At 43.0% G+C, this 26,828-nt stretch overlaps 1 protein-coding gene across 1 annotated transcript; it reads right to left on the bottom strand.

The window, feature by feature from the left end:
- gart (phosphoribosylglycinamide formyltransferase) lies at positions 1–24,999 on the bottom strand. Its single transcript, XM_064969391.1, is given in 22 exon segments — positions 1–679; positions 1,318–1,433; positions 1,730–2,002; positions 5,637–5,801; positions 6,069–6,272; positions 8,552–8,704; positions 9,072–9,323; positions 9,608–9,806; positions 10,190–10,299; positions 12,276–12,373; positions 14,606–14,750; positions 14,753–14,836; positions 19,553–19,721; positions 20,026–20,111; positions 20,227–20,314; positions 20,451–20,576; positions 20,850–20,918; positions 21,474–21,585; positions 21,785–21,959; positions 22,071–22,166; positions 22,325–22,474; positions 24,776–24,999. Coding segments are annotated over 21 exon segments (3,063 nt in total). The 5' UTR covers positions 22,470–22,474; positions 24,776–24,999; the 3' UTR covers positions 1–481.
- Between the last annotated feature and the right edge of the window lie 1,829 nt (positions 25,000–26,828).

Raw genomic sequence — 26,828 nt, 5'->3', positions numbered from 1 at the left:
AATTGTTCAACATCGCAAGTTTAATGAAAGGACAGGCAGAAATAGCAGTTTCGGCATTGTCGCTAAGTGTTAAAGTATATGCAGAGAACAACCGTGACCCACTTTATGATAATCATACTACGACTTGCTATGACTGGTCATGCAATGTTGAGGATATACCTAAAATTATAGGGCAAGTACAACTGTAACATTCTTACATAATAGTACCCATGGAATGTGCACAAGGGGAATTAATTATTTTGACATTGTAGCAATGGCACACGGAATGTATCTGGAAGGAACCAGTTTGTAGCTACCCGAGTCGAGGGAGGTATGGTCATGGGAGACATTGCTTACACTAAGGCAATCCATTTACTATGCAGGTCAGTAGATCCACTGCTTTTAGGTGGGACCCCAATGTATTCTGAGGTAGGGGGTTAAGGTATTTTGGGGATGGGGGCCAGGGTGTGTTGTGGCAGGTTTGGTGGTATTGTGTTGAGGTTTAGCCCTGTGCGTTGGGGTTCCAGATGATGCGTCCGTCATCCCCCAGCCTCACGCCGCCCCTGGCCACCAGCTCCAGGGCGGCAGGGAAGGCCCGGTGCTCTGCCTCCCGGATGCGATCTGATAGACTCTCCTCAGTATCATTCATCAACACAGGCACTGCCTCCTGAGCAATGATGGCCCCGGCATCAACCTCTTCCTGTGGACAAAAGGAAGTTGAGAAAGCAGGGAAATATTTAGGTTCGGGCAGGGAATCACCATTTTGAAGTAGTCAAAAGGGTGGGATTTCCTATGGGTTAAGAAAGGAAGGAACACATAATTCCATCCATCATGAGGGATCAGCCAATAAATTATACTTGTGATAAAACATTCCATAACTGCAGGTGGCAGTAAATCACTAACATTGGCTTTATACACAGGTATGCACCCTTTCAGTAGTAGATGACCTCAAACACCACAATGGGAAAGATACAAAAGATAAGTCGTTTAAGTCTAGTGTCCTGTCCTGGAACAACCCCTAGCCCCCAACCCTAGGCACGTGTGTATCTGAAAGGACTAGATAGGTGTAGGCAATGTGGCTATAATTCCACCTAATGTATCAGAGAAATCTGTTTGGAGCTTGTGCTTAGCCCTAGGGGTTTCTGGAAGCCTTTTCGATATCAAGATATGGATAACAAAACTAAATGTGCATCCATTTTTCAAATGTTCTGCAGTAGACCAGGAAACACAGGATAACGTTTGGCTTTAAGATCAGATCCGAGCTGATTTTATACCAACATCTGGTTATGGTTGGTATTGGTGAGCTGAGGCAGGATCTGTTCTGAGTAGAGTACTTACAGCCACAAAGTGGACAGTGCAGCCAGAGACCCGTGCCCCCGCCTGCAGAGCCTGCTTCTGGGCATTCACCCCCTTGAATGAGGGTAGCAGGGACGGATGGATGTTCAGCAGTTTTCCTACAACACACAAAATATACTATTCTCACATGTGCACACAAACATAACATCAAAGCATTATTAATAGAATGAAAGCGTGCTCCAGACCAGCTTCATCAAAAAATTAAATACATGTTTTATTTATTTTTTTAATCAAAATCGGGTCGACTGGGATGAACATTTCAAAAAGCATTCCTTTCCCCATGTAATTTCAAGGGAGAGCAAGTGAAGTTAATGGACTTTCTGTGCGATCCATTGTCATCACAGAAAATACACACAAACCTACTATTGATACACACAAAGCTGGCTAGTCCTACCGTTCCACTTCCTGACGAAGGACCCTGTGAGGATCCTCATGAAGCCGGCGAGACACACCACCTCCACATCAAATTCCTCCAGCACGTGGTCAATGGTGCCGTCAAACTCTGCCCGGCTACCGTACAGCTTATGGTCAACCACCCGTGTCTGAATGCCAGCCATAGAGGCCCTTTTGAGGCCCAAGACCCCCGGCTGGTTGGAGATCACCACCACGATCTCTGCTGAGCTGGACGTTCTCTTGGTCTGCTCCATCAGCGCCTGCAGGTTGGTGCCTGACACACACACACACACAATACACTTAAGGAAGTGCACACTGATATAAAGATTAAACTTATAACTGCAATTAGCTATGGGGCACTAGTATCCACTTAACTGCAATTCTACACATGTAGGCTCTATTTGGACAACTTTCACACTAACGAACCATCAGACATTTGGGTGAACTAACCCTTGGACTACAGCAGGGGTCTTGATAGAGGAAATTATGGTTGACATGACTAATTATGTATACATTCCAATCAGAACTGACTAGTCAAAATGCTATAATGTACTGTACATGTGAATTTTCTCTCTTGCTCCCATTCCCAATTGTATATAATGTAGCCAGGAGTTTAGTAACAATGAAGGTCTGTTCCTTAGTTCATTCAGTTGTACAATCTCCAGGTGGTGGGAACGGCCCATCTCCAGACGGTCTAGAATGTTGATTTATACTGACTGGCCTTAACTTCGTGCTGATAAGGCGAAGGCTCCAGAGCTAGAGGGCTCCTCTACTTGTGAAATAGATAGAACGTTTAGAAAACGCTGACGTCATTTTCAGTTTATAACCTGTGGAAATATGTGTATGCGGTTAGTACTCTTGTAATAAACGCTGTTACCTTTGGCTTTTAAGACTGGTCTCGATCTACTTCATGCATAATTAATGAACTTACAACTCATTAATGAACTAGAACGAGAGCGAATCTGATTTGGCTATAAAACATACAGGAATTTAGAAATTCCACTATCAGTCTCCAACAGGTTGATCGCAAGCTACCAGTAGCCTGCTGCCCACCTATGAGTAGCTCGCCAAACGATTCTTAAAACAGACGCAATTTTCATGTGTTCCACTGCAAACACTCAAATAAGTATCAGACACTGCAAGCCCACAGCTACTATCTAATGAACGCAACACTGACATTATCCCACCCCGGGTTGGCCACTATTGGCTTAGAAAAAGCCAACCCAAACACAGAATCTCCAGATTATTTACCAGCAATATTGCTCGTCGGTCTGTGTGGTGCACACGCTTGTTTATCGCTCCATGTGGAGCCTGATCACCGTCTTGTGGGTTGACAGAAATACTTTCCTTATTTAAAATGTTAACTTGAAAAGTAGACTTACCTGACAGAAGTATATTTTGAGTAAGTATATCATTTGAAAACTGGCATGAGATGAGCAGCAGCAGTATAGAACCGTCGCTAAACTGGCACATTCCTCACTTGGTAGATGCACAATAGAAAAATAATAATGAGCAATTTTTTTTAAAGCATCGACACTCAAAACATTGAATTTAGTCGTTTCTCCATGAACAATTGTAATTTTAAGAGTGACTAATAAAAGTGAGAACATAATTTGGGAAAATGGTCAACAATTTGGGGGGGAAATGTCTGTCAGATTTTATAGGGCCCCTTTAGTTTATTAACCATTATTTTACAAGATCCCGAGGCCCAAATCTGTTTTTGTGATATGCAGAGCAGGTGAACGGATGATCTCTGCATGTGTGGTTCCCATCGTGAAGCATGGCAGTGGTGGGGGTGCTTTGCTGGTGACACTGTCAGTGATTTGTTTAGAATTCAAGGCACACTTAACCAGCATGGCTACCACAGCATTCTGCAGCGATACGTCATCACCATCTGGTTTGCGCTTAGTTTTTTGGTTACTACATGATTCCATATGTGTTATTTCATAGTTTTGATGTCTCCACTATTATTCTACAATGTAGAAAATAGTAAAAATAAAGACAAACCCTTAAATGAGTAGGTGTGTCCAAACTTTTGACTGGTACTGTGTCTATTTCACTGCTGTTACCAGGCAGTGATCAGGCTCTTCCTGAGTGGTGGGGTGGGCCGGTGGTGCGTGTGTGTAGAGCAGCGCATGTCGTGATAACTTTTTACCAGTTGTAGGTAGGCTATTCATACTGAACAAAAATATTAAAACGCAATATGTAAAGTGTTGGTCTCATTTTTCATGTGCTGAAATAAAAAGATCCTAGAAATATTTCATACGCACAAAAAAGCGTATTTCTCTCAAATTTTGTGCACAAATGTGTTTACATCCTAGTTAGTGTGCATTTCTCAAGATAATCCATCCACCTGATGATGAAACAGCACGATCATTATACAGGTGCACCTTGTGCTAGGGACAAAAGTCCACTACTATAAAATGTGCAGTTGTGTCACACAATGCCACAGATGTCTCAAGTTGTGGGAGCGTGCAGTTAACATGCTGACTGAAGGAATGTCCAACAGATATTTTGCCAGACAATTTCATGTTCTATTTTCTACCATAAGCCGCGTCTGTCGTTTTAGAGAATTTTTTCAATATATCAAACCAGCCTCACAACTGCAGACCACATGTATGGCGTTGTGTGGGCAAGAGGTTTTCTGATATCACAATTGTGAACAGAATACCCCATGGTGGTAGTGAGGTTATGGTATGGGCAGGTATAAGCTATGGACAACGAACACAATTGCATTTTATTGATAGCTATTTGAATGCAGAGATACCGTGACAAAGTCCTGAGGCCCATTGTCGTGCCATTCCCCCACCACCTCATGTTTCAGCATGATAATACACAGCCCCATGTCACAAGAATCTGTACACAATTCCTGGATGCAGAAAATGTCCCAGGTTTTTTTCATGGCCTGTATACTCACCAGACATGTCCCGTTTATATTTTTGTTCGGTATAATAAATGGCACAATAGACAGAAAATAGCCTAACATTACTTAAAATGTTAAAACGTTTTTCAAAGACAGCACAGAGATCCTCTGGCCAACTTTATCACTCAAACTCTCATGTTGGATTTCTCTCTAGTTATGCACATGCGCAAAAGGGATTTATTTAAGTAATAAGGTCCGAGGGGATGTGGTATATGGCCAACATAGCACGGCTAAGAGCTGCACGGCGTGCCTTAGTCGGGGTATATTGGCCATATATCACAAACCCCCGAGGTGCCTTATTGCTATTATATACTGGTTACCAACGTAATCAGAGCAGTTAAAATACGTCATACCCGTGGTATATGGTCTGATATACGATGGCTGTCAGCCAATCAGCATTCAGGGCTGTGTACAACAGGTATGACAAAAAAAATAGCCCTTAGTTGTAATATATTGACCATATACCACACCTCCTTATTGCTTAATCATAGCAGTCAAAACAAGTTTACTCGACATCCATTGATGGAAAATGATCTGGCGAGTTTAATAAGGGTGAATTATCTTTTCTATTGTGACATTCTTAAGCTCGCAATTATTATTTTGATGGAAAAACATTTTGTTTCTTAGCCTATGTTGTTACAAATTAAGCCGATATTCCTTCATAATTTGCTCGATAACATTATGGAAAAGGGGCTCATTGGATAAATTTGGCAACTTCTCTTGTTGCGATAAACTATTGGGCGTGGCTAGTTTTTGCAGGCCTTGTGGGTGGGTTGAGGGGTCATCGGGGCTAGAAATGTTTGCTTGACCTGGCAACCCATCAGTATACAGCTAATTCTGCTACTGAGCTCTGATGAGAGCACGCACGCGCATCACTTGAACACGATGTTTGCTTGTAATAAAAAAAACACTAATGGTATACACATCTGTTGACACATGGCAGTGTTTTTCAATTTCAGAAAGTGACACCATCCACAACACTAACCTGTGCCTGAGATGAGGACGCCCACCCTGGTCCTCTTGCGGGGGACGGTGCTACTACTGTCCCCTTGAGATGCTCCGTTCTGCATGGGCCCCAGGTCTACTACACAGGGAGAGGGGCCTAAACGCAGGCTGTGCTTCAGGTTCCTGATCACCACCGGCTCGGCCCCTTCACACAAACAAAACTCAGTAAAATGACAAAGATGAATACCACCAAGCGCTGTGTGAGTTAACTGTGTGCACGCGCGCGCGTTTGAACCCATCAACACAAAAATTACATTTAATGTGAACATCTGAAGAGCATTTCCTCATGAACAAGATTGATTCTATACAACATACAGTTTGTTTCCTTATCGGCCTGGGAGTGTACAGAACCCAGCATTCCTGTAGCATTGTTAGGAGTTTCACTACGCATACTTTAGCTCTCGTCTCTCACCAGGCTGCTTGTGGGCCAGCGAGCCCACGATCCACGCGTCCTCGTGGGCTTGGAGCTTCCTCAGAACACTCTGGGCATCCGGAAAGGCCACCACCAGCACGGCCCCAAGGCCACAGTTGAAGGTGCGCCCCATCTCCTCCTCGCACAAGCCCCCCTCCTCCTGGAGCCATGAGAACACAGGAGGGATGATCCAACGGGAGGCGTCTGGGTGGGACAAAGCACACAAAGCAGCTCACACGCATTCAATATGAAGTAAATACCAACCTCAGTTTAGGGCTGACCCCAATTAGTCGACTGGTTGATTGTTTGGTCGTTGGTCGACCAAGATTATTAGTCGAGCAGTAAACACAAACATATTTACACCCATCTCAGTGAACTAATCGATTGTGGGGGCCTAGACTAAAAGCCAATTTATGCTTGAGCTGAAAGTGTAGTTGGAGGCTCAATTGCAATTACGGAGCCTCCAGAGGCATGCATTGGCCAATTTCAGCTCTGTACCGCATCGCCATGCACCTCACAAATTTTTGTAACAATGCCGAGGGCTCTGTACAGCTCCACATTGACATGATTGGTTGAAGGCAGGTGGGGGTGGTACTTCCTGTATAAATACAAGCTCAATTCCTTGACCACAACGCCACAATGCGAAGCGCAAGAAGCAACTTCTGCTGAGGCCATATCACTGTAAATGCTGCATGCCCACTGTAAATGCTGCATGGCCAATGCAGATGTTAGATTGACCATGCACCCAGATGAACAATGCACTTTTCCCTCCAGAATGCGCTCTCCTCGTCCATTTTTTATGACTTCATTGTGTGAATTTGTTTGCCTATAGCAATTCCCCATTACATAAAATCACTAGTACATTTACCATTAATTCCTAATCTACAATCTTACAGTAATTTATTTCAATGCGTTCAATATTAATATTCCAGTCTTCCGGTTATCATTGTCAGAGTGGACACATTGTTTGCAGAGTGCACAACCTATGCTACACTTGTGAGAAACAAGTTAAGGTTTATTTCATTCTATTTCTGAGTTTTAGTCACCGTCTTTTGTTTGGAGCACTCCTGTCAATGTTGAGTAAGGACGCACACAAAGGCTTACAGGCTACCTGGCCTGTGCGTAAATGTAGGCACATAAATGTGCCGATTTGGGGATCTGCTAGTATTTCTGATTGGCTTAAACGCACCACCACTAATGATCTGTGGAGCTTCTCAAAGTAATGTTTTCTTCACCTCAAAACAGCAAGCAAACAAAGTCTGTTTTTACATCCTTTGAGAATTACAATAGTTCCTCAATGCATTTGAAAAATCTTTCCTGTGCTCTCTTTCGATAACCATGTCATGCACTGAACCAATGGAAACGTCATAAAATAGGCCTACCTAATTACTTCTTATTAGTGCTCGACTTGGACTGAAATAGGTATGATACTCATTTTGGGCACTGGTACTGTTTACATTTAGGTGCAAGAGCTCCACAATGCTTTTGAGCTAATATTCTATAAGAGGAACTGGAGCTCAAGCAGTAGAATATTTGAGGTGTCGGTACTCCACTCCGGTGAGCTCCTGCCCAAGTCAAGCGCTGCTTCTTATCCCTTGCGCAAATAGCCTGCAGCTGTGTCTGTCCCGAGCTCACTGGCGCTGGAAACTGAGGCCCCAGAATATTTTATACAGCGTTTTAAGTTTGCGAGAGCAAGTTTCAGGCCAGGCCCAAGTTAATAGATGATACAATGTTTCAAGTTTGTTGCAGTCAGGTCATGTGTAACCAATGTGATTTATAGGATTTTTTTAAAAATCTGGATATTTTCTACCTGCAGGCTGCAATGTTTGGCTTTATACATAGTTACATATTTGTACATAGTTGGCAATAGAAATACAAAACTAAAAATGTGTCATTTACATAGAATTTTGATTAACCACATGACAATGACTGAGATATGCAAAAATGTACATATGAAAACCATAACTGGCGCACAGATAGGTAAAAATGGTAAGATAAATTGGAATTCCACATGAGAAAGGTTGCCGACTCCTCTTGTAGCCTATTACTGACACTTCAGGAGAGTAATGGCAGAATCTGCAAAAGTCAGCAGGAGTGGGAGGAGAATAGTTGGTTCAGGTTATGGTTTTTTGCCTTCTGGTTATCTAGAGTTCTGGCACTCGAGGCATTTGTCTTATTTCATCAAACAGTAAGCATCAGACAATCTCAATGCATATAGTTGATTTAATTAAAACAAATATGGTGTGTCTATATACGGAAAAATACATGTTAAAACGTTTTAACCAATCGATTGGTCGAAAGAACAGACAATTTTCAGTCAACTAAGATTGTTTTTTGTCGGAGACAGCCCTACCACAGTTAGTACAATTCAAAACAGCATCAGGTATCCGATATGGACAACTGTTTCATCCTCATATACATTGTTTACCACTACACTTTCAAAACCAAACATGGGCAATAAGAAAAGTGTGTTTCTCTCTCACCCAGGTCAACGGACAGTTCCTGAGGCAGCACTCGGGGGATGTTCTCCAATAGGCCGCCCCCAGTGATGTGGGCATAGGCCTTGATGGCGCCGCTGCGCAAGATTGGCAGGAGCAGGCGGCTGTAGATCTTAGTAGGCGTCAGGAGAACCTCGCCTGTCAATTAACATGGGGGAAGACTTCAGATGGGGAAAGGGGACCTCTACGGGGAATTACTTTAATTATGATACATTGGATTCATAGAGCACTTTTCTAGGACCCAGATAAACTCTACAATAATACAACTGAACAGTACAAAAGAAGACCAATAGAGGCTGGGATAAGACCACTAACAGACAGGAAGATAGTACAAGGTAAGACATCTTACGCAGATGAACCCTATTTAACGGAAAATATAAATGACCACAAAAGTCCATTTACCTCCTTTCAAGAAAAAGTACGAGAGAAGATTGGGCAGACACACCCAGAGAAATTCTCCCTCAAAGAAACATGTGTAAGAGCTTGTATGATCTCATTAACCTACCCACGGTTTGTCCAGGTTTCCCAAAAGGTGCAGGGGAGCTGTAGGTGACTCCTGCCCTCTCCAGGACCTTCCGAACCAGGCTGAATCCGTTGCTGTGCACCCCCGAGGAGGCCACCCCGATGAGCAGGTCCCCCTCGCAGATGTCCCCCAGCCTGGGTAGCAGTGCGCCCCTCTCCACCGCCCCAACACAGAACCCTGCCAGGTCGTACTCGCCGGGGCCGTACACGCCAGGCATCTCCGCAGTCTCCCCGCCTAGATGAACGGATGGAAAAATGCACAGTTGATCAAACACACATACATGCAGTTGCAAATGTGCGCACACACACAATGTAGAACACAGAAATTGATGGCTGGCTCACGCCCAAAATACAGATGGTTTCCAGTGTAGCAACTAAAATCCTACTTCGTTATTTTCACTACACCCCCAGTATACAGCCAGCATCTCCACTTTCCTACCGCCTGAACACACAAAATAGTGCGCGCACACACACACCCATCCTTGCATATTAACGATGACGTCAGACTGCCCCCCTCACCCAGCAGAGCGCAGCCCGCCAACCCGCAGGCCTCGGCCACGCCCCTGATCACAGCGGAGGCCACGCCCACATCCAGACGGCCACAGGAGAAGTAGTCCAGGAAGAAGAGAGGCTCCGCCCCCTGGGCCAGCACGTCGTTGACACACATGGCCACCAGGTCCTGTCCCAGGGTGCTGTGCTGCTGGCATGCCTGGGCAATCTAGAGAAGGCAGAGGTGAAGTCATGAAGAGGTTGTAGGATCTTAATGTCTTTGTGATTCCTGGCATAAACTCTCCTCGCCTGCTTAAAACACATTAGCGAAGGAGGTCTAAGGGTAGGGACCTTGGACCTTCTCCGCCAACACAGCAAGAGGCGGCGGCAAGAAGATGGGATGTGAGAAATCAGTGTAATTGAGAAACAGCTAAAACATATGCACACGATCCTACATCTAACTTTGCAAGGCCAAAAAGACGGATAAAAAAAAGAATGAAAAGCCTGTACCTGGAATATGATGCTCCCTAGCTTTATTCCAGCACCAAAACATGCAGTGTGGCTGGCTGCAATGTCTCATGTACAGTTTCTGTTTTGAGAAGTTATGCATACCGTGAGCTTGGTCCCTACTCCGTCTGTCCCAGACACCAGGATGGGGTCGATAAAGCCTGCAGCTTTGAGATCAAAGAGCCCGGCGAAGCCCCCCAGCTCAGCGTTACACCCTGGTGGACAGGAGAGGAATAAAAGGAACTGTTTATTACACTCCCTGGTCTTTTACAACCGAAGAACATATCGGGGTTAAAAAATTAATACACCAATTAAAAACATGCAAAAATAATAATAAAAAGAATCATCTGGTTGATATAAAGGTAACTGGCAAAATAAAGTAAACACCAACATAAATTGTCTCAATAGGGTGCTGGGCCACCACGAGACGCCAGAACAGCTTCATTGCACCTTGGCATAGATTCTACAAGTGTCTGAAACTCTATTTGAGGGATTCAACACCATTCTTCCAGAATAGATTCCATCATCGGTGTTTGTGGGTGTTCAATTGGGTTGAGATCTGGTGACTGACACGCACACTTTAAACCCCTTATGTTCCTTTGAGACCCCTCTATCAAAGTCACAGATCCCATGGTAGGAAAATTTAAAATGGGCAACCAGGCATTTTTATACATGACTATAAGCATGATGGGTTGTTAATTAACTCAGGAACAACACCTGTATGGAAGCACCTGCTTTCAATATACTTTGTATCCATCTTTTACTGTTTCCTTTATTTTGGCAGCTACCTGTATGTCTTAAATAATTAACTAAGATAATCAATCCATCAATCCGTCCACCAATACGTAAACTCAGGAGAAAAAAAAGAAGGAAATGTCCTCTTAACTGCATAGATTTACAAAATCAAAAGTAACAGTATCTGGTGTGGCCACCAGCTGCATTAAGTACTGCAGTGCATCTCATGGACAGCACCGGATTTGCTAGTTCTTGCTGTGAGATGTTACCCCACTCTTTCACCAAGGCACCTGCAAGTTCCTGGACATTTCTGGGGGGGGGGGGGGCATAACCCCCACCCTCCGATCCAACAGGTGCTAGACGTGCTCAATGGGATTGAGATACAGGCTCTTCGCTGGCCATGACAGAACACGGACATTCATGTCTTGTAGGAAATCAGCCATACTGCTCGTTCTGTGCGTGGTGGCATTGTCATGCTGGAGGCTCATGTCAGGATAAGCCTGCAGGAAGGGTACCACATGAGGGAGGAGGATGTCTTCCTTAATCCTCGGTGACCTTAATTGCCTACCGTCTGTAAGCTGTTAGTATCTTAACAACTGTTCCACAGGTGCATGTTCATTAATTGTTTATGGTTCATTGAACATGCATGGGAAACAGGGTTTAAACCCTTTACAATGAAGCTCTGTATTTGACGAATTCTCTTTGAAAGACAGGGTCCTGAAAAACTGATGTTTCTTTTTTTGCTAAGTTTATATTGTACACGACTAATTAAAGCTTCCTGTAGCAATGTGTTTGTAGTTCAAATCGAGAAAACTGTTCCAAATTCTGTTTTAGTAAAACTGTAGCGATGGCACACTGTCTACAGGTACAGTATTTGTTAAAGCCCTGGGCACTACAATAAATCACTTGAATTATCTAACACCCAGATAAAGTAGACAAGACAAATAACCTAATTTCTTTCCTCAGGTTAATTTCACAAGGGAAAGAAAATAATTGACCTTCTTGAAGCTTTGTAATTAGTTGGATGAGGTGAAACCACGATAGGTTGACTGAGAGACTGCTTTAGTGCAGAGCATGTAAATGAAATGCCCAATCCCAAACCGACCCCAAGCATCTTGTCCCTCTAAACATAGGCTAGGTAGAGGTTTGCCATAATGCTTTTACCAGTGTTGCCCAGCCATTCCACTTATTTGTTCAATTCCAGTACCAGCACACCTGATTTAACTAATCAGAGGCTTGATGATTAGTTGACCTGAAAAGTTCAAAAGGTGGAATTGGAACAGGCAGTGTACTCAGCGAGATTTGGGAAACGAATCATATATCCAATCTTACACCGATCATTACAAGTAGATAGGTATGAGTTTGGGAAAGCACTGCAGCTCTCCAGGCTGTCAAGCTAGTGGCTCAGCTGTAGCTGTTCTGATTAACAGCAATGAGAGGGGGTTGACGTCATTACCTGAGCGAGAGGTGGCCTTGGCAAATGGCTTGATCATGTCTACCAGTCGATTTCCCGCGGCGATGTCCACTCCGCTGTCCTTATAAGTTAGGCCTCTGCTGGGGGAGCGACACACAGCAAGGGTCATTGGGAGGTCGTCTCAACATACCCTATCAGGCTAGAGCTATTTGCCCTCTACCAATGGCAGAGTGACGCAACAGGCTATTGTCGGTCTATGTCAAATCAGGTGGTCCCTCAATTCAGCTTCTACCTCATATTACCAGATATAGTTAACTCATACGAATGTAAAAAATACAAATAAAAAATACTGTCATGGATAAGAATGACTTTGGGTTGACTACCTACAAATGTTTCTCTTTCCGAAGTCCATCGACCCATTCTTAACAAGGGGTACAAAATTCATGTGCTAGCTAGGCCAACCTGCAATTTGATGCAGGTTACAAGGATAACGTCAGCCAAGGCGTACACCAATCCAACATAAATATCTAGGAACGTTCTTCAAATACGAAAACAAAAAGTCCGACTGGAATTCTACACGATAACAGTATACAGAATGAAATGAGACTAAACTATCTATTGGAATGTGAGAGTTTAGGCCAAATCTACATGTACAGTTGAATTCGGAGGTTTACATACACCTTAGTCAAATACATTTAAATGTAGTTTCACAATTCCTGACATTTAATCCCGTTTTAGGTCCGTTATGAGCACCACTATTTTAAGAATGTGAAATGTCAGAATAATAGTAGAGGATGATTTCTTTCAGCATTCAATTCTTTCATCACATTCCCAGTGGGTCAGACATACACATACACTCAATTAGTATTTGGTAGCATTGCCTTTAAATTGATGAACTTGGGTCAAATGTGTTGGGTTGCCTTCCACAAGCTTCCCACAATAAGTTGGGTGAATTCTGGCCCATTACTCCTGACAGAGCTGGTGTAACTGAGTCAGGTTTGTAGGCCTCCTTGCTCGCATACGCTTTTTCAGTTCGGCCCACAATTTTCTATAGGGTTGAGGTCAGGGCTTTGTGATGGCCACTCCAATACCTTGACTTTGTTGTCCTCAAGCCATTTTGACACACATTTGGAAGTATGCTTGGTGTCATTGTCTATTTGGAAGACCCATTTGCAACCAAGCTTTAAATTCCTGACTGATGTCTTGAGATGTTGTTTCAATATATCCACAATTTTCTATCCTCATGATACCATCTATTTTGTAAGTGCACCAGTCCCCCTTGCAGAAAAGCACCTCCACAACATGATGCTGCTACCCCCGTGCTTCACGGTTGTGAGTCTCCCCCTTTTTCCTCCAAACATAACGATGGTCATTTTGGCCAAACAGTTCTATTTTTGTTGAATCAGACCAGTGGACATTTCTCCAAAAGGTATGATCTTTGTCCCCATGTGCAGCTGCAAACCGCAGTCTGGCATTTTTATTAGCAGTCTGGCTTTTTTATTGCGGTTTTTGAGCAGTGGCTTCTTCCTTTCTGAACGGCCTTTCAGGTTATGTCAATATAGGGCTCGTTTAACTGTGGATATTGGTACGTTTGTACCTATTTCCTCCAGCATCTTCACAAGGTCCTTTGCTGTTGTTGTTTTCACTCCAAAGTACATTAATCTCTAGGAGACAGAATGTGTCTCCTTCCTGAGCGGTATGACGGCTGCGTGGTCCCATGGTGTTTATACTTGCGTACTATTGTTTGTACAGAGGTATCTTCAGCCGTTTGGAAATTGCTCCCAAGGATGAACCAGACTTGAGGATCGACAATTATTTTGCTGAGGTCCTGGCTGATTTCTTTTGATTTTCCCATGATGTCAAGCAAAGAGGCACTGAGTTTGAATGTAGGTCTTGAAATACACACACAGGTACACCTCAATTGACTCAAATAATGTCAATTAGCCTATCAGAAGCTTCTAGTCATGACATTTTTCTGGATTTTCCCAAGCTGTTTAAAGGCACAGTCAACTTAGTGTATGTAAACTTCTGACCCACTAGAATTGTGATAGTGAATTATAAGTAAAATAATCTGTTTGTAAACAATTGTTGGAAAAATGACTTGTGTCATGCACGAAGTAGATGTCCTAACCGACTAGCCAAAACTACAGTTTGTTAACAAATTTGTGGAGTGGTTGAAAAATTAGTTTTAATGACTAACTTAAGTGTATGTAAACAGACAGAGGTAGACTTCATCTAGGGTTAGCCAATACTCCCTCCTGTCAATATGTACTCAAACAAAATGTAGGGTTCTAACATTAAGATGGTCAAACTATTACAGTGAAATGAATGAGGAGTGTTTGTGTGTTCAGTGCGTGTCCACCCACACACACCTGTGCTGGGTGAGGTGGGCGATGCCTCGGTGACCGATGTCACGTCGGTACACGGCTTCCGGGAACCCCACGGCAGCCACACCCCGATTGGCTGCGTGCAGGGCCATCTCCAGAGACGACCTAACAGCGGTGACAGTGAGGACACGCCCCCGCTGGAGACAACACCCCCTTCCTTCAGCGACGTGCCGGCGTGGAACACCTGCACCCCTGTCTCCTCCACATGAGACAGACCTGAGAGAGAGTAGGGTGATGGAGAGAATGAGAAAGATATGGAGGAAGACAGAGGGAGTGTGGATGAGAGGTAGAGAAGGTGGGGGGGGGGAGAACACAGGAGATAAGAGTCCCTAATCTCCCCCTACTTTAAATCAGTTCTATGCAAATATTCTAAAATCTGCATAAATAAAAACATGCATTTTTCCACCAGAGATACATTACCATAAAAAGCTGTGCATAATGACATAGTCCACGTAAAAGTAACTTCTGCAGTCAAATTCCCAAGTACCAAATAGAAGTTAAAATGGGTTTCCATTGCATTTTCAACTCAATTGATGGTTGTGTCACAATAAATGTGTATATCACGAATGGGCGCACACTGGTCTTGACATGTATGCTCTATATAGAACGGTTCACAGATACAGTGCTGGTATAACCTACACGAGATTATTATGGGAATTTTTTTTTTTTTTTTTTTAAATCAACCACACTATTTGTCAAACAGCGGCCAAGAATCAATTATCAGAATAATATGATATTTATTGGAAAGGAGAATCAAGCTTATCACTGTGCACTTTCACCACCCTGTGAAGTTCATAAAAATCTATTATAAATGTTGTCACAGTCCTCCAATTTTTAAAAAAGCAATTCACTATCTCTTATTAAAACTCAAAGCTACCGAGGAATTGGGGCATAGAATATCAATATAACTATCAATTCGTCTTGATTCCAACTTTTTCACTCAGGGGTCCCCCTTCCGGCATTATTGATATCTGGGCTAAAAAAAAAACACTAGACATTTCTGAAAAGTTATAAATCGCTCTAAGGTATGCAATGACTGACAAGAGGAACTGATGATGCACTACCCAATTTCCACCTTATGCATTCTACTACAACTTTCAAGAGCAAATTTAAAGCCGGACTGAGTTCCTTACATTATATACAGCACCAGTCAAAAGTTGACACCTACTCATTCAGTTACTTTTTTATTTATTATTGCAGAATAATAGTGAAGACATCAAAACTATGAAATATCATGTAGTAACCAAAAGAAAGTGTTAAAATCAATATATTTTATATTTGAGATTCTTCAAAGTAGCCACCCTTTGCCATGATAGCAGCTTTGCACACTCATGGCATTCTCTCAACCAGCTTCAAGAGGTAGTCACCTGGAATGCAATTCAATGAACAGGTATGCCTTAAAAGTTAATTTGTGGGTTTTCATTCCTTTTAATGCATTTGAGTCGATCAGTTATGTTGTGACATGGTAGGGGTGGAATACAGAAGATAGCTATTTGGTAAAAAAACAAGTGCATATTAAAAATGGCAAGAACAGCTCAAATAAGCAATTAGAAACTACAATTCATCATTACTTTAAGACATGAAATTTAGTCAAACCGGAAAATTAACAAATTTGAAAGTTTCTTCAAGTGCAGTCGCAAAAACCATCAAGCTCTATGGTCAGGGATGCAAACTGGTGAGGGCCCAAAAAGGTGACAGTTTGTTTTTTTGCATTGAAAAATACAAAACATATCCCTGCTAGGGGGAAATGCAGTTTAACTAATCAAACAACAAAGAATATGATCTGCCTGATCAGTCTGTGTAAAATAAAAAGTGGTTCATGTGAACCTAACTCACTGCTAAAAAAATGTAAAGAAAGCAATCCAATGTTATTTGTTCCCTCGACTTCACTGCCAATGACACTCAAGTCTTGAGAGTAAAACACACTAATATTGAAGTTAGCCATGACAGCCTTTATAATAGAACACTTGTGACCACACACACACCTAAATATTGCACTTGGGAACAATACATACTAAATAGAACAAAACAAACAGGCATTCTGTTTTCTCTATTATAGAGCCCAGTATAGTAGACATCAATCAAGTGCACAAGGCTACATGGTGATCATTGTTTTTGCCCACCGGATGAAGAATTAAATAATCTCCCCCCCACACACACACACACGTGTTACTGTCAAGTTCAACACAAAATATCTTTGGGCTACACTGCACATTGTACACTTTCTGACTGTGGACATCTGCTCTACAATGTGCCAGCAGAGTATGATACACTTAGTTGGCATAGTTGATCTCTTTCAGGCAGAAAGTACACCTGGCATACCACTGTATTGAAAAAGTGAGAAAGAGAGAAAGTGTGGTGTTCCGCTCAACTCTATAGTGGAATCCAGCTTAAAACCTCTTTGGGATAGGGGGCAGTATTTTCACGTCTGGATGAAAAGCGTGCCCAAAGTAAACTGCCTGCTACCCAGGGCCAGAAGCTAGGATATGCATATACCATATATGGTAGATTTGGATAGAAAACACAGAACTTATTTGGCAGGCGAAACCCCGAGGATCAACCATCCAGGAAGAAAATAATTTGAGGTCACTGTTTTCTATGGGAAACGAGATTCATGAGGCACCTGGTTGCAGTTCCTATGGCTTCCACTAGATGTCAACAGTCTTTAGAAATTGGTTGATGTTTTTCCTTTGAGAAATGAAGTAGTATGGCTGTACTTTCTAAGTGTCAAGCCAAGTGGACTCTTGTTTGGTGCGTGCGACCTGGAGCTCGCTCCACTTTGATTTTATCCGCTATTGAACACAGTATATTCCGTTTTAAATTGTATCGATTATTTACGTTTTAGGATACCTAAAATTGGATTAGGAAAGTTGTTTGAAATGTTTGGACCAAGTTTACAAGTAACTTATTAGATAATTTGTAGTCATGTTGGGCGAGTTGGAACAGGTCTATTTCTGAATCAAACGCGCCAAAAAAACATTTTGGGGATATAAAGATGAAATTTATCGAACAAAATGACCATTTGTGATGTTTCTGGGACATATTGGAGTGCCAACAGAAGAAGATCTTCAAATGTAACGTCTAGCAGTAACAGGTGTAAGCCAGGCTTGGCTCCAGCTATACTTGTTTAACAAGCAACGCCTCATTTCCACCTACGGTAATTCTCTCATTAACAACATACTGTAAAAGGAAAACATTCGTTCACAGATAGTAGTTTGTTAGCTAGTTAACATTTCACACAGATTGCCTGTGTCCAGTAAGCAACTAACATGTTATATCTTGAAGAACGGCAAGGAGTCGTATAACGTTACAGTACCAGGACACCTACAGCACCCGATGTCACAGGAAGGCCAAAAAGATCAGCATGGACATCAACGACCCGAGCCACTGCCTGTTCACCCCTCTATCATCCAGAAGGCGAGGTCAGTACAGGTGCATCAAAGCTGGGACCGAGAGACTGAAAAACAGCTTCTATCTCAAGGCCATCAGACTGTTAGCCAGCACTAGCACATTAGAGGCTGCTGCCTATAGGAATAGACAAAAATCTCTGTCCACTTTAAGGAATGGAACACTAGTCACTTTACTGTTTACATATCTGGCATTACTCATCTCATATGTATATACTGTTTTCTATACTATTCTACTGTATCTTAGTCAGTTCAGCTCTGACATCACGTCCATAGGTACACAACCGTTCAAAGGTTTGCGGTCAATTTGAAATGTCCTTGTTTTTGAAAGAAAAGCCATTGTTTTGTCCATTAAAATAACAAAATGTATCAGAAATACAGTGTAGACATTGTTTGTTTATGATGTAAATGACTATTGTGGCTGGAAACAGCAGATTTGTTATGGAATATCTACATAGGCCCCATTATCAGCAACCATCCATCCTGTGTTCCAATGTTGTGTTAGCTAATCCAAGTTTATCATTTTAAAAGGCTAATTGATCATTAGAAAACCCTTTGGAATTAGGTTAGCACAGCTGAAAACAGTTGCACTAATTAAAGAAACACTCAACTAGTCTAAAGGAGGACAGTTTTATTATCTGGAGCGTCTGCATTTGTGGGTTCGATTACCGGCTCAAAATGGCCAGAAACAAAGAACTTTTCTGAAACTCGTCAGTCTATTCTGGTTCTGAGAAAGTAAGGCTATTCCATGCGAGAAATTGCCAAGAAACTGAAGATCTCGTACAACGCTGTGTACTACTCCCTTCACAGAACAGCGCAAACTGTCTCTAACCAGAATAGAAAGAGTGGGAGGCCCCAGTGCACAACTGAGCAAGAGGACAATTACATTTAGAGTGTACCATTTGAGAAACGATGCCTCACAAGTCCTCAACTGTCACCTTCATTAAATAGTACCTGCAAAACACCAGTCTGAACATCAACAGCGAAGAGGTGACTCCGGGATGCTGGCCTTCTAGGCAGAATTCCTCTGACCAGTGTGTTCTTTTTCTTTCTTTTTATTGGCCAGTCTGAGATATGGCTTTTCGTTGCAACTCTGCTTAGAAGGCCAGCATCCCGGAGTCGCCTCTTCACTGTTGAAAAATATCCCAACTTGTGTAGCGCATTTAGTTTTGCCAACATTTAGAATGTTCACTGACAAATGTGCCGTTTCCATCAGGCCTGCTGTAACATTTTGTTTATCCTACATGTACTTCACTCACATTAAAAGGTTGGAAGGAAACCTGGTTAACGTTATGTAATTAGTTGATAGTCGAAACCGATGCTGAACAACTGACCTGACGGCAAATCTGTTCCAAACGGGAATATTCACTAGGATCAAACAGGAACCATTCGAAAGAAGAGGTAAACGGAATGAAGCGTGGAGGAATTTGTCCAATGGAAACCTATTTCTGGTGCAAAACACTTTGCAACAGTGTGATTAATGAATACACCCCAGTCAAGTACCAATCGACAGAAGCGTACCTACCAGTGATTGCGACACCTTTCTTATAGGAGCCGGGGTAGCCAGGGCTGGCCATGACCACAGTAACTGCAGACCTGTCCTGGTGCCACTCAGGTGGACTGGATGCCAACTTCCCCTCCAGGGTGCTCTGGAGAACCTCATACAGGTCACTCTTCAGCAAGGGCATCAGCACCTGGAACAAGGTCACGTTTAATAGGAAGAAAATATTTTAATTCAGAGTGAAACGGGAGGTAATGCTGGAATTTCCGTTTTCCCACTACAAAATGGTTAGGTACGGTTTGCCCAACTGAACATGATTCAGGCCAGATCGAAATTGTCCTAATAGGCACAGATTAAGGACCAGTTCATACTGCATTTTTCTTAACCTTACCCATTAGTGCGGTACAAGTGCAAAACTTGACTTATCAGCTCCATGATGATAACATAGAGCAGTGACATATACCAATAACACATGCTCACACACACAGTTTACCAACCTGACACTCTGGGTCACCGAAGCGACAGTTAAACTCCAGGACCTTCAGCCCCTGCTTGGTCAACATCAGCCCAGCATACAGCACACCTGATAGAGGATGACAACATGTAAACGAGTGAGACAAATAAAAGAGAGGGACACTGTTTTCACCCCTTTCATTTCCACTCAATAACCAGTGTGCTGCCTGCAGTTCATTACTCACCCACATAAGGGGTTCCCTCCTCCTTCATGCCATCCACAGTCTTCTGGAGGACAGTCTCTCTGATCTGCTGTAAAAGCTCCTGAGACACCTGGACACAAATAGATGTTTGATTGACAAACAGATGGACAGACAATAGCATGTTGTGCACAGGGAGAGAGAGAGAGTCGTACACATTCTGAGCAATGTGAGACAATGGTAGGTGGTTGTCAAGTGTGTGTGTGTACCTGGGGGGTGGGGCAGTAGGCCCCCATGCCGCCCGTGTTGGGGCCCAGGTCCCCGTCCTGCAGGCGTTTGTGGTCCTGGGCCGGGGGCATGGGGGACACATTGCAGCCATCACTGAAACACAGACACTACACAGGGAAGGAGACAGAAAGAGCAAGTAGTTAGTAAATGCCAATAATGGAACCGCGTATTGAATTGTCGTCAGGGTACATACAGGCCAACATTTTACACAACCAAACGTTGTGAGCAAAAATAACAATAACATTTTAAATAGACATGGAAAGCACATTATCCAATGTATTCTTTGCATGGATCTGTGCTATTTTGCATGACGAAAATGTTGCCCACTGCATGTAAACGTGGGTATTTCACAAGAAAAAGAAAGAGGACCGGACACTCACAGACACTTCTTCTCCCTCCAGTAGTTCCTCCACCACCACAGTCTCCCCGGCAGAGCCAAACGTTTTGTCCTGCAACACACACACAAACCTTCTTTAAAAATGGGAGCTGGATTTGTCGAGTCGTGCTGAATACAACTGGTGTAGAACTGCTTGCTTACCAGACCTTCCCAACAATGCAGAGTTTAAAAATAGTAACACGAGGAATAAAATAAAGTACACTAGAACAGAGCTATATAAAAAGGGAGTACCAGATCAATGTGCAGAGGTACGAGGTATTCCAGGTAGGTATGTACATGAAGGCAGGTTAAAGTGACTGGGCATCAGGATAGGTAAGAGTAAAATACAGAACAGAGTATCAGCAGCAAATTATGAGTGTAAAAGTTTGTTTTGTCGGTATGCGTGTGCGCGCATGTAGTGTGTGAGATTGAGTGTGTATATATAGGGGGGCGGCAGGGTAGCCTAGTGGTTAGAGCATTGGACTAAGGCCAAGCGACATTCTTATGAAAACTGCTGTACTGAGGCACACAGATACCATTTGTGACAATCAAGAGAGGATAGACTGTGGTATTCTAACTATTAGGGTGGGAAATGCAAAACTAACTTCGTGTCACTTTTAAAATATACCTTCATTATGTCCAGCACAGCCTGGCAGGCCTCCTCCTGGTCCTTGGCCACAATGACACCCTTCCCTGCAGCCAGGCCGCTGGCCTTCACCACCAGAGCAGGAAAACTGGCCCTGGGGATAAAGGTTAGAGAGCCACAGAGGCAGGGTCAATTATATTTCAGTTCAGGAGATGGGTAGAAATTAATCTCACATATGACACATTGTTGAGATGACAGACTACCTGGACTTGTCCAATTAGAAACACTGTTTTCCATGAACATGACCCCATCTCTCCAACAACTTCACCCCCCACCCCCACCCCAGTACTGACGTGCGGATGTAGCTGCAGGCCTCCTGGGGGTCGGTGAAGGAGCACCAGTTGGCTGTGGGGATGCCGTGACGGTCCATAAAGGCCTTGGAGAAACTCTTACTGGCCTCCAGCTGGGCAGCCTTTGCTGAGGGGCCGAAACACGGGACCCCTGCCGCTTGCAAGTCATCTACCATGCCTGGGGGGGGCAGAGAAGAATGATGATGGTCAACTTGCCATTTCCTTTGTACCTGTACTGTTTCAGAAGGCTGAAAATGAAATGGGGAAGGTAAGGATGTGTGTCACACACCTGCTGCGAGAGGCACCTCGGGCCCTACCACCACCAGCCCCACGCTATGCTCCTTACAGAACTGAGCCAGGATGGAGTGATTACTCACAGACACCTCTGTGCAGAGGGGGGGAGAAGAGACGCACACACAAATTTCAGATGGAACGGAGTGGCTAAGAGTTTTTTTAGATCATACGATTCCTGGTAATGTCAGATGACCATAAAAGACCTCAGACAAATCATGATATGAAACAACAGTTGTGTGTCCTTCTCACCAGAGTTGGAGATCTTTCCACAGTTGGCGGTGCCAGCATTCCCTGGTGCCACCAGGACCTGCTGGATGTGTGGTGACTGTGCCAGCTTCCATGCCAAGGTGTGTTCCCGCCCACCACTGCCAATCACCAGCAACCGCACTGCCATGGCAACTAAATGACAGGTAGATTGGAAAAGCAATCACACAAACACACGTGATCAATTTTTTTTTTAAATTTACCTTTATTTAACCAGGCAAGTCAGTTAAGAACAAATTCTTATTTTCAATGACTGCCTGAGAACAGTGGGTTAACTGCCTGTTCAGGGGCAGAACGACAGATTTGTACCTTGTCAGCTCAGGGGTTTGAACTCACAACCTTCCGGTTACTAGTCCAACGCTCTTACCACTAGGCTACCCTGCCGCCCCAAATCACATCACCAAACCAAGATGGTGCTCAGTAAGACAACATCATGGAACTTTGACAGAAATATATTCTGAAGAACAGACATGCTTCTCTGACATGTAGAATAAAGAAACTCTATACAACGTATTTCTATCTGCAACCTTCAGAACATTGCACCCTTCTGACTTCAACCCAGGTTAGTCACTGGGCACTAACAGCAACAGTAAATAACACAGCTTCTCAAATGACTAATTTATCATCCATAAAAGAAGCTATTTAATTGCATGTGAAAATTGACCTATGGTGCAGGGAAACTGCAAATGAGGACCTTACCCAAGGCCTCATCACCAGGCTGCTGTGAAGGATTGGTGACCTTTTGCTGGGGCCTAGCATTCAAATCTCTGATTCATACATCACATTTGTTGGGACACTGCCACCCATAAAAATCTGTCTATAATTAGTTGTCATTGTCCAAGAGCCCATTCTGTGTAGGGACCCATTAAAAACGGCGTAATTTGCATTAAAAACAACAACATTTTAAGCAACATATCATGTATCAGTGTGTTAAGTTCTCCTAACCTGCCATGAAAAGTAAGTTCTGACGTTAATTTGGCAACTGATCCCTTATTGAACGTTCAGATAGAAATAGGCAATGTAGATCAAACAGCCTCTCTGATATGTAGAATAAGAAAGCACATTGGCTCTATTCACACATTTCTATCTGCAACGTTCATAACTTAAGATGGGAGATAGGACTGGTTTAAACTCGGAGCCCCTGGTTTGTTTGTTTTGGGGAGTATTGATTGGGGCAAAGGCATGCCCACCACTACTTCAACCCAAATACTGGCCATCTATAACACTGATAGCAAACTTAGATGCGGGTGGGGGGCCACCAAAAACTCAATGATGGGCACAGTTGCTCGATGGTCTGCATACCCGTACCCAACCCCACCCAGGTGGCTCCCCTGTTGACGGCGGAGAGAAATGGTTGCAGATTTGTTTTTATATGACATCTGAGTGAGACTGACCAACAAAATCAATGGGGTCCCACTGGCCGTTAATTCGACAGTTTTTAGCGGCCTTCTCATTCAGCAACCCCCCCCCCCCAACCAAATGTTGCTGACATGGTCTAATTGACTATCAGTGACTGATGTAAGAAGAAAAAGCTGCTGATCCATAACCAAATGTGGGTATTAGTGTCCCCCCCAACCTGTTTCTACTGTCATTAAGCAGCAGGCTAGGATAATTAACTTAGCAGGTTATGATAAATAGGTGTTAAGGTTGGGAAGAGGGTTAGCTTAAATGAAATAACACATTTTTACGTTAAATTTCACAAAAAAACTGGATCCCTTCTAGCCATGACCCCCTGGAATGGTCTATACGCCTATTGATACAATTCCTGAGAATTATGTACATCACCAAACTATCAAATATGAGTTTTTACAGAGATAATGTGTGTAGCATGACGCGCGTGGTTCCCAATTAGTCCACGAGCTCAATTTGATTGGTAACACTCACTCATGTGACTCACGAGGCAATGGGGCTATGAATTTACAGAGGTTTATTTACTCAAAATGTATAAAATGATTGTCCGCATCGCTTAAACATTTAAATCAGCACAATTGATGCATTCAGTACTAAAAACACAGGGTGGACAAGGAACTTTTTGTTACAAAGTTTGCTGACCAGCGATGGCAGAATGAGCCAGAATGAGCCTAGCTACAATTTAACATGTGGGAGGAATGTCTCCACAAGCAAAGTTAAACTACAGTTAGATAACTGGCTACAGTTGTCGCTAACTACAGTTTTTGAGTTTCGACACACTATCGATTGCTAATTTCATTGACGTAGTGAAATATTTGCAGCCACATGCAAAAATACGAAAAATCACCCTCTTTCGCAATGAGCCGTGTTCTTGTAGTTTTACCTAGGTACTGTAGCCAACTTCCCCAGTTGATTCCAAATTGTAATTAGCATCACGATGGTAAAACTTCGACTCAGTGACCACACGCCCAACACTGAAAGTTCTCATAAAACAACTTAGATGAAGTATATTAAAGCCAAACTCACATGTATCTTGTGGAGTGGCGAGTTAGTATTTTTTGATGACAGAGCCCACGTCCAGATGTACTTTCCTTGCCCACAGCGCGGGGAGACTACCCTGTGTGCACCCTGGCAGTAAGCACGCGGGGTATGGCAGCGTTAAATTGCTAGTCGAAACTAGCAAACTCGTACATTTTCGACTTTTAACTGGTCTGGCTATACATGCGCCGCATTCAACCAGTTAACAAGACGGACTTTTCCTAGTTGCAACTAGTACTTGAACGCAGCATATCAACTCTCAAATCACGTGGACCCAATATGATACGCAACTGTGTTTGTTTAGCTTTTAAACGCTGGTCAAATAATATACAGATGTAATTTCTATAGGCATTTATGTCGGCAGTGTCTAGTAAAAGGTCTTAAGATAAAGTGTATAATGTGCATATCAAGTTTTGTTTCTGTAAAACGTGTTAACTTCCTTAGCCTCTCGTCGTTTTTCATTCAAAGAATCGTGGGAGTTGTAGTTTTTGGGTCAAATCTATTTTAAGCATGTCGAGGAGGGGTATTTAACTCTTACAGGCGCTGCATGGTCAATCTGAATCCTGCATTGGCCGTGCAGCATTTTTGACGATATGGCCTTTGCAGAAGTCAGGGCATTCATACATCTTGCTCTTTGTGGAGCAGCACAGAGCTGTTGTGAAGGAAGTTGTCAAGGAAGTACATTTTTGTTTATTTAGGACCGCCCACCCTCACCTACTGTCAGCCAATCATGCCAATGCAGAGCTTTTTGGACCCCTCAGCATGGTTAAATCCAATTTTGCTTGATCAAACAAATGTGGTTAGAGGCGCCATATGGATGGTATGACGCAATTGGCGAACCTCTGGAGGAATGCAGAGGCCACATTGAGCTAATTACCGCATGGCAGTGTTCCTCTCAAATGTGTTAATAATGCAGATGACTCCATATAGTTCTGCATTGACATGATTGATTGACGGTAGGTCCTGTATAAACACACTCACTTCCTTGACAACTTCCTTTACAACAGCTCTGAGCTGTGCCACAATGCAAGAAGTATGAATGTCCCGAGGCGCACACAACAGAGACAATTATTTTGTGTAGAGGTGCTGACTAATGGCAAATAAACTGTAAGCTCTGAGAGAAACACATTTAGAGCAGAAAGTTAATTCATACCTCTCCCCCCACAGGCATGTGCATCCATGGAAACCTGCAGGATTGTTGAAAATGATGTAAGTGACCAACTGAAAGACAAACAGAAACACAAATCCTATGATAAACCGAGTAGAGACGAGAGAATGGCTCTTAAGGACTTTACAATCAAATCCTTCGATTATCATAAAAAAAATGACAGGAGGAATTTGTATACAAAACAAATGTGACTGTGAATGAATGTCACCAACAACAATTTAAATGTGACTTCTATCATAAACTGAATTATGACCCTACCCTAGAATTCCAGCATAATATCACATCCACAGTGGAAAGCTGTTTGGAATCAGGACAAATCACCAAAAAATAATGTGAATGTGTGAAATTTCCTAAGATACCAACTTTTTATATCGTCGCTAAATTAATCAAAAAATGATCTCCTACCCCAGGTAGACCCATTGTAGCTTCATTTGACACTGTGACGTCCAATATTTCTAAGTCTGGAACACCACATTAAACCGATGGTTGAGAATCTACCATCTTACTTCAAATACAAGAGACTAGTCACATGATCTCATTGATAGAGGGCTTAAGGATACCAGAGGGCACCTTGCTGGCCACTTTTGATGTGGAGCTTGTACACTAATATTCCACACACTGGAGGCTTGCAGGCACTGCAACACTTCCTTCAGCAGAGAGACCCTTCACTTGCTTCATCCAATGATTGCCTTGCAACTCACTGAATTGGTATTATCCAAAAATGACTGTCTTGGTGTCAGAATTGTTCCTTCAAATTCTGGGTGTAGCCATGGGCTTCCACTTTGCCCCCAACTATTCAAACCTGTATGTGGGACAAATTGAGGAAGCACTCCTTTACAAAACAGAGACACACCCCCTACTTAGTAAAACACT

Source organism: Oncorhynchus masou, chromosome 6, assembly GCF_036934945.1.
Source record: "Oncorhynchus masou masou isolate Uvic2021 chromosome 6, UVic_Omas_1.1, whole genome shotgun sequence".
NCBI classification, from domain to species: Eukaryota; Metazoa; Chordata; class Actinopteri; order Salmoniformes; family Salmonidae; genus Oncorhynchus; species Oncorhynchus masou.
The sequence above is the reverse complement of the archived record's forward strand: the minus strand, read 5'-3'. Positions and strand labels throughout refer to the sequence as shown.